The following is an 8,419-nucleotide window of genomic DNA, read 5'->3' on the forward strand; positions in this document are numbered from 1 at the left end:
GTACGGATTAGACCTGGTTTACGGAACTGTTTCTCCGTTATCTCTGTTACGGTCGGAAAGTTAGAAGTTACAGCGGAGTTACCCTGTAACTTCGCTGGGCAAGTATGTCATGCACCAAGCGTACTACTTTAAATATAAACTAAAGATTTAAATATTTGATGATTTATTTTTGATGGGAACACATACTAAATATAAAATTACAAATAATTTGCAAATTTGTTATGTGACCATAAAGTTATAAATAGCTTTAAAAAGTAAAATATTGAACATTTAAATGATCAAATTTTTGTTCGTTTTTTTGAATATATAATATTGACAAAATTTAATATATCATTAATCATTAATCAAGAAAATGAGCTTCTTATGTATTGCCAACTTAGTTGCTCGGAACTCTCATTAGCATCTACACCATGTCTACTGGCAATATTGCACATATCTAACTAGCTTGGGACCCGCTTTTACACAAAACAGAGAAAATTAAGACTGACATACTCACCTCCCGGTGACCACAACTCCACTCTTCACTCCTCCCAAGCGCCTCCAGACAAAACCTCCCAGCTGTATTTCTCACCTTCTCATTCCCCCACTCTCCCTCACGATCTCTGCCTCTCAATAATCAACAATGCCACTCCACTGGAGACTCCAGTGCCTCCCTACTCTCCTCCTCCCCCTCCTCTTCCTTTCTCTACCACCCTGGGTCCCACAATGCAGCGCCACACCCACGGCTCTAGTTGGAATCAACTATGGCAGAGTCGGAAACAACCTCCCTCCCCCTTCGGCTGTACCTACTCTGCTCGCTTCTCTCGGTATCGGGCGGGTTCGGTTGTATGACACCGACCCGTCCGTCTTGCGTGCCTTCGCGAATACGGGTGTGGAGCTGGTTGTCGGGTTGACGGATCGCTGTGTGGAGGGAGTAACCACGCCGGACGGGGCAATGGCGTGGATTAAAGGGAATATACAACCGTATGTGCCTGCGACCAAGATTTCCATGATTACTGTTGGTAATGAGGTGAGGCTAAGTAAGAATTATTTGCTATAATTGTACATTTTCACCAAATGCATCGGTTTTTTCTTATTTGCATTTATGGTGTACTTGACTACTGGTGATGCATTTAAATTTACATTGTTTATGCCTCTTTTGTTTCAACAGTTGGGACTAGACACCCGTTACTGCTAAATTACTTGTATCGATCAAATAGCCGTTGAAATTGCGTCTACTTTAAAAATTAAATCTTGACGAGGCATTTAAAACATAAAAATATAATATTTTCACACTATTTTACTGCGTATGTTGGTGACGCGTGCAAAATGGATGGGCATTTTAATTTGTTAAGCACAACGTGTGAGACTCGTGTTCCAGTTTCCACCCACTTTGCAGCTAAAGAGTAAATACTTTGACAATATAATAAACAATAAAGAGCAAATTTGCTCATGCCATAAAAACAATCATATTATACAAGCCATATAAACATTGTAAAACTTGTTTTCCACGTAGGAAAAGAAAAAAAGAAAAGAAAAGCCTACGTCCGTTATCCTTTAAACAAATTTAACTCACACAGATATGATGTCTTAACTTCTAACCATAATTATTTTTTTATCCAGGTTCTTACCGGTAACAACACAGCATACTCCCGTTTACTCCTCCCGGCAATGCAATGTCTACATGATGCGCTTGCCACATGTAGCCTCGGCAACATTGCTGTCACCACTGCCCACTCTCTCGCTATCCTTGCCACGTCATACCCCCCTTCAACCACCTACTTTCGCAAAGACCTACTACCTGTGATCTGCCCAATTCTAGACTTCCATGCCAAAACAGGGTCACCATTTATGATCAATGCATACCCCTACTTTGCATATGTTGCACAGCCGAACCATGTAGATATAGAATATGTTCTTTTGGAACCCGGTTATAGTGGAATTTTGGATAACGGTACGGGTCTTACATACCCGAACATGCTTCTTGCACAAGTGGATGCGGTTTATCATGCTATTAATGCTGCAGGTATATTATTATTGATTCACTAACTTGTGGAGACCCATACATTCGACCCAAAAATATTTTGTGTTGTTCTTAGGTCAGTAAATAGATTAAATGTGGTTGAGCGAAAGTATTCAATTCCAAGAATTATCGCGTAGTTCAGTTGAATTCGTGCTAGTTGGAGTTATTGGATCCTGCCCCTACTATGTTTGGTATCGATTTACTGAGACCATTGCACAATATGACAATATGACAAATTGTACCGGTTATTAGAGTGTGCTTTATATCCCACAGTTTAAGAATCCACTACTAACTAAATTATAAATTTGTCTCCTTCGACATATGGTGAAATATTTACTACAAAATCACTTACGGACCCCTAACATGCATGACCTTTTTACCAACCTATGTACAGGTGGTGATTCAGCAAAGAAAATAGAGGTACGCATATCTGAGACAGGCTGGCCATCAGTAGGCGACTCGAATGAACATGGTGCGAGTCCCGAAAATGCCGCGAAATACAACAGCAATGTCATGCGTCTAGTAGCACAGAACAAAGGCACACCCTTGCGGCCTGGTGTGACCCTTCGTGCATATGTCTTTGCATTGTTCAATGAGAATCAAAAGGATGGGCCAACATCAGAGAGGAATTACGGTTTATTTAAGCCAGACGGGACGCCTGTGTACCCTCTAGGATATTCACTGCCTGCGGATAACTCTACTAGTGGTATGAATGGTGGTGGAACCAGTGGCGGTTTTGGATACGGTGGTAATTCGACTTCAGGTCCTCCAGACGATGGATACTACAGCATATCAGGAGCCATTGCGGTTAGTTGGACTTGTCATATTTTCAGTTCCACTTTACTGTAGGCTAATTTTATTAACAACACCCTGCCCCCAAACAAAAAATAAGTAAAGAGCTAAAAAAAAAGAGAAAATAAACAAGCAAGCAAAAAGTTTGTAGAAAAAGTCTATATATGTTTCCAAATAGCTAAGCAGACACATAATGTAGCTACTTTTGAATCATTGGATGGGTGCTGTTGACGCTGGTAATAACTTCTTCTTCCTTTTCTTTTTTGGGGAAATAATGAAGCTGAGGTGGCAATGGCAGAGAGTTATGGGCGGAACAATCGGTGCATGTGCTTTTGGTGTGCTATCATTATTATATTGAGCTTCAACATGTTGGTTAGAATAATTTGGTAGGTAATTGAGGGATTAAAAGGTTGATCCTCGCTCCACTATTTTATTAATTCAGCAAATTATTAAAAAAAATGAGGGCTTTTAATTTTTGTGTCGTCCTGTAAGTTCTGTGCGTGCACATTGTGTTGTCCTGATTATATTAATTCTAGACTGTAATTTTTTTCTGTTTTTTTATTTTATTTTATTTTATTTTATTTTTAGCTCAGATGCAAAAGTAGCTTTTCAGCTTTATTGGAGTTTTCAGGAAAAAAATGATTATAAAATAGTTTGTTCTATTCAAACCGAAGTAATGATACCGGGTATATAGAGATCTGTAGCAGTTATACAAATAATTGTTGTATTTGCTGAAATGGCCTTACAATATATAAACATTAGAACATTAGCAAAAGGATGTGGCAACCGTGTTTTGCAGAACTTTTCAAATGAGAAGTTCTCATGGTTCTGCTTCCTTTCTTGATTTTAGTTGGGAAAAATTTCTAGTGTATCCATACAAACTTTTCAAATAGTCAATGTTTCCATCAAAACATCATAATATCCAAATTCTCCACAAAAACTTAACATTATTCTTCTATCCCCTTTCAATTATTTAATCTTTTATTTAATAATTTTATAATTTTATAATTTGAATTTACTAATGAGTTTGGTTAGTATAACATGAGTGTCACTTCAACCTATATAACACCAACTCTAAAGTCTATCAAATCGAATTCAAACGACTAATTCAAACTGTTCAAACCGATTTATTTTATGAGTGATGCGTTTACATGCAATTTTTTTTTTATATTTTTGAGTTATTTTAGTATCAAATTAAGCGGTAAAAATATTGAAAAATTAATGTATTAAAATTAACTTAAAAACTCACACATTTGACCGCTTGACTTGACACTAAATCAATTTGAAAAGTTATAAATTTTGCATGTAAACGCACAACTAATGAAGTAGATGAGTTTGAACGGTTTGGATTCACCGTTTTAAATTGATTTGATAGACTTTAGAGTTGGTGTTATATAGATTGAAATGATACTGATGTTATTCTAGCCAAACTCTTTACTAATTTGTTCTTTAATTTTAAATGGAGGAGTCCAATTCATGTGATTGTTTTCTTCCTCTCCTTTTGCACACAGTGCTCTTCTCCTCTTTCAACACCTGAAATATTACCAAAAGAGAAAACACCAACCAGTTGCAAAATCTAAATGAAAATAGATCTATAGTGCAATATTTCTTCTCGGTATGCTTTATTCACAACAATTATGTTAAATAACACCAGAATATGACACAATTTCTATGAGAAAACTACGCCACGCATTCATAGAACAATTGAACCGACCGAATTGGAGCTAGCCACATCCTGGCATGGTTAAGACTAGATACCTACAAATTTCAAGAAACAATTACGAAAAAAATACATTAGCGAGACTATTTTGCAACCAAATGTTTGCATTACCAAACTTCTCATGTAAGCCTTCTCCTGAGATACAATATTTTATTTTAATTTACTTTCATGCTTTTTTTATTTCAACAGTCAACTACTTCGTTCATTTTGATGTGGCAGTTGATGTTTTTAATATTATGATTGGCGTACTTTTCTCGGTGAAACTGTGTCACAAGATGGTGTTAAATTTTTGTGAGAATTTTCAATATTACAGTGTTTTAACGAAAAAATAGGCTAATTTCAAAACTGTGTATGGTTACAATAGAAATTTTCCCTAGAAATAATGTTAAACCCAATCTATAATCTCATGTACTGGAACAATTGCACACCGACTTGCCTGAGAGAACGATTTTAAAATTTATAAGATCTCCAGCCGAAAGCTCCCTTTCCGTGCTCAAGTTCATTTTCCAGGCCGGGCCGGGCAGGATCGATTTGGACAGGATTGAAAGGCTTCAAATTTGTGATTTTCAAATAATAAATGCCAGACTGGAATGATTGACGCCACTGGTACATGTCCAGCTTTGAACCCGAGATATGTGGTCGGCTAAAAGCTCATGCTTTCCTGGCAATCCATGATATCTTGCATCCCAATTCCCAACCAAACAATTTAATCAGCTTCAAACTCGTTGCTTGTTCCGTTTACTGAATTGTGGGATTTGCTACGTAACTAAGCCAGGACAAAAATGAAAACCTTCCTGAGTGTAACATATTCAAAAATAATAATTACCATAATTGTTGTTATGATGATGATCATAACCAATGTTGTCATGATTTATTACTATTAGTGACAATAATAATCATAATAAAAAATTTGGGTTTTGTAATTTTAAATTCTCACACAAAAAAAAACTAGTAACATACTCGTGTGAATTTGTATCTCGGAAATCTTTCTAAGAATTTTGGATTAAGTCCATTTACCAGCACATGGCTAAACAAGCCCTCTCACCGGTGTCTGCTCAACAAGAAAAAGAAAAAGAAATTAAAAAAAAAAAGCACCAGACACAAGATCAAGCGTCTTAAATTAATACAGCAGATCAAAGATCGTTTCTTTCTCGTGATTACAGTTTAATGCATTTCATGCCTACATATCAATCTGTTTCTTCCAACTAGAGATGTACTGAATCTAGCAAATACTAAAAATTAGAACCTAACAAAACTTGCAGCAATAGGCTTCATCAATAATGCTAAAATCAGAGAAGAAATCAGCGATGGGCTGTCACAAGCGTCTCAATAAAACGCAAGCCATCAAATCGCGGTGCGAATTTATCTTCGCTGTTTCTTGTCTGGTCAGATCCTGCGTTTCTCATCGAAGCCTATTTCAGTATATAAATCAGATTAGCAAATAAATCTCCAAAACGAATTAATATATTATATTTATCACAAATGATCCTGTGCCAATATCGGCTCAAAAATACTTTGAACATGATCATAGCATTAACAAAGTAGTCCTTTTCAAGGGGTGTACAAGAAAAATAATTATCGAGGGGTTTCGATGTAAAACGCCAAGATGGTTCTTTGAAAATCCAGTCAAAAAAGAAAAGTTTCTTCCTCCCCCCCTTCCACCATACAATGGAAAAATCCTATTGAACAGATGCAAAATTACTGCGTAATAGATAATCACGTCCGTGATATCCCGGATCAAAAAACAACTGGAGACAATCCGCAATGGGAAAGGAGTACAGAGAATACATGTACCTCGCGGGAAGAGCGACTCTGTTGACTGATAGCAACGGAGGCGCAGGCGACGGAGATCAGAGAGGTTGCGACGAGACCAACGTTCTTCATTTCCTCCGACAAATTTACTTCAAAAAACCCTCCTTTTTTATTTATTTACTGTTTTAAACCGTCGCCTCCTCTCTTCTCTCTCTCTCTCTATGGTTTCCGTGTAAACGAGTTCAGGCTGTTGGGAGCCCTGCGCGTTATATTTACGAGGAGAGGAGATTTTATGAGTTGTATTTAATAGTGGGTTTCGATTCCGGAGTTTAAACACTGGGTTGTGGGCCCCACATAAAGAAATTCCGTGACTATTTGCATATTTGCATTGGCGGAAAGCCTCGTAAAATCATTAATTAAATGAATAACTTTTATTAATGAGCTACAGCGTACGATGAACGCTAAGCTAAGCACCAGAGGTTAATATACTGGAATGGTTTGTAGGTTATTGATCTCCAAAATCAGTCTCCGAAATAACTCCAAACAAGTAGAATAGGGTAAACAATTGCTGCACAAAGTCCCGAAATTTATATTTTTACCATTAATAAAAATGGTAAATAAAAAAACTACGAAATCTGAGAAATTTTATTATTGACATGGCCACAACGTGAAATTGCGATAAGAAATTGAGTTGACGCAACGTGAAATTGCATCACCAATTTTATTGTTTTTCCACCAGTTTTGACCATTTCAACGTGAAATTGCGTCACCAATTTTATTGTTTTAATTTCTAACTGCAAAATAAAATTCAAGGCAAATTTTGATTTTTTTTGTTTAACTTTTATTTTTTCGAATGGTAAAAATAAATATTTCGACACAAAGTTCTCTAGTGACATGACATCTAAATTTTTTTTAGTGAGAACAAATAGAATATGACCTAACGTCTTATATCATTTTATGTCAATTTTGTTTTTCTCAAAATGATGTAATTGCGACAAACTTAAATATAATTTATGTTTTTCAATATGGTAAGCGGTGAGCCTGATTGCTTGAAAAAAATAACTAATTTAAGTAAAATTCTTGTTTATATTAAATTAGAAAAGCAATTTTAGCAATTTTATATTAGTCTAAATATTTGGATTTTCTCTTAAAAATTCACTCTTCCTATCAAAAGCAAGGGGTCCAAATAAAAATGAAGTTAATTAGGAGAACCAATATTTTTGTTCTTTGAAATTTGACTTTAAGATAATATTTGTAGATAGGAATTAAAAGTGTATATATATGTATTCAAAATAAACAAATACTTATTAACAAGTTACTATTACTTGACTTAGCTAGGTGAGGTTTTATTTCAGAATATACAAAAAAATATTTAATTAAACTTTATCTTTCTCATACGAACAATAAAATTTTAAAAAATTGCTATTTTTAAAAAATAAGAGATTCAACATGCAAGTGTTATTTTATTTAAAAATACGTAAACAAATGGTATTTGAAGTCTGTTTCTTTATTATTTTTTCTTGATCTTTTGTCATGCTTCGATAATGCATCTCTTATAAACTATTGGGTACAAATAGGGTTGGCAAAAAGTCCTTACATGTGAACTTTTGCTTTCCTCTAAAAATCTCCTCGTTTGTCGATACTTAAGCAGTTAAGCCTAATTTCGGCCCAAATTTAACAAACATCTGATCATCGATACCGCTCCGCTCCCTACAATGTTCCTCTGATAATGGGTCCCACAACGACGATCACTGGGCAAATCCGTGCTCCATGTCGATTCTGTGATTTCACATCTTGTAGGGTCCACAGTGATTCTCCGTGGGGCGGTTGATTCCTCAACTTTCTTTGATTTTTTATAGGGTTGATTTTTATATATTTTTTAGACTTCTTTAATTTTTTATAAATCTCTAAATACTTAAATATATCTAATTTGTCTTACAACTCTTGAAAATCTTTTCTTTTTATCCACGATACAATAATTTTAAAGTTATATATAATTAAATCATTAATTAAAATAATAAAAGACAAAAATACCCGTTCTTATTAGGAAGCAGAAACTCTTTCCCCTTTACACCACTCCATCTGCTATCTCTATCTCCGGTTCTCAATTTGCGGTAAATTACTTCATCCAACCATGCACCTCTCCATCAATC

The 8,419-nt window shown here is 35.5% G+C and overlaps 1 protein-coding gene and 1 long non-coding RNA gene across 5 annotated transcripts; one reads left to right on the forward strand and one right to left on the reverse strand.

The window, feature by feature from the left end:
• Nucleotides 1–384: 384 nt before the first annotated feature.
• Nucleotides 385–3,346, forward strand: LOC144547221 (glucan endo-1,3-beta-glucosidase 10-like). Its single transcript, XM_078295811.1, has 4 exons — nucleotides 385–1,009; nucleotides 1,603–2,005; nucleotides 2,397–2,809; nucleotides 3,075–3,346. Exons 1-4 carry the CDS (start codon nucleotides 623–625, stop codon nucleotides 3,150–3,152), a joined length of 1,281 nt encoding a protein of 426 aa, XP_078151937.1. The 5' UTR covers nucleotides 385–622; the 3' UTR covers nucleotides 3,153–3,346.
• Nucleotides 3,347–5,265: 1,919 nt separating this feature from the next.
• On the reverse strand, nucleotides 5,266–7,443 carry LOC144547223 (uncharacterized). Of its 4 annotated transcripts, none has more exons than XR_013509053.1 (3): nucleotides 6,309–6,512; nucleotides 5,475–5,926; nucleotides 5,266–5,280 (listed from the first exon to the last, which is right to left on the reverse strand). It is a non-coding gene; the product is annotated as an uncharacterized LOC144547223 (long non-coding RNA). The 4 variants fall into 4 exon arrangements; XR_013509054.1 differs by lacking the exon at nucleotides 5,266–5,280 and adding an exon at nucleotides 5,294–5,308; XR_013509055.1 differs by lacking the exon at nucleotides 5,266–5,280 and having other exon boundaries at nucleotides 5,478–5,541; nucleotides 5,575–5,926; nucleotides 6,309–6,506.
• Between the last annotated feature and the right edge of the window lie 976 nt (nucleotides 7,444–8,419).

The sequence above is a fragment of the Carex rostrata genome, chromosome 31 (assembly GCF_964058835.1).
Source record: "Carex rostrata chromosome 31, lpCarRost1.2, whole genome shotgun sequence".
In the NCBI taxonomy this organism is placed as follows: domain Eukaryota; kingdom Viridiplantae; phylum Streptophyta; class Magnoliopsida; order Poales; family Cyperaceae; genus Carex; species Carex rostrata.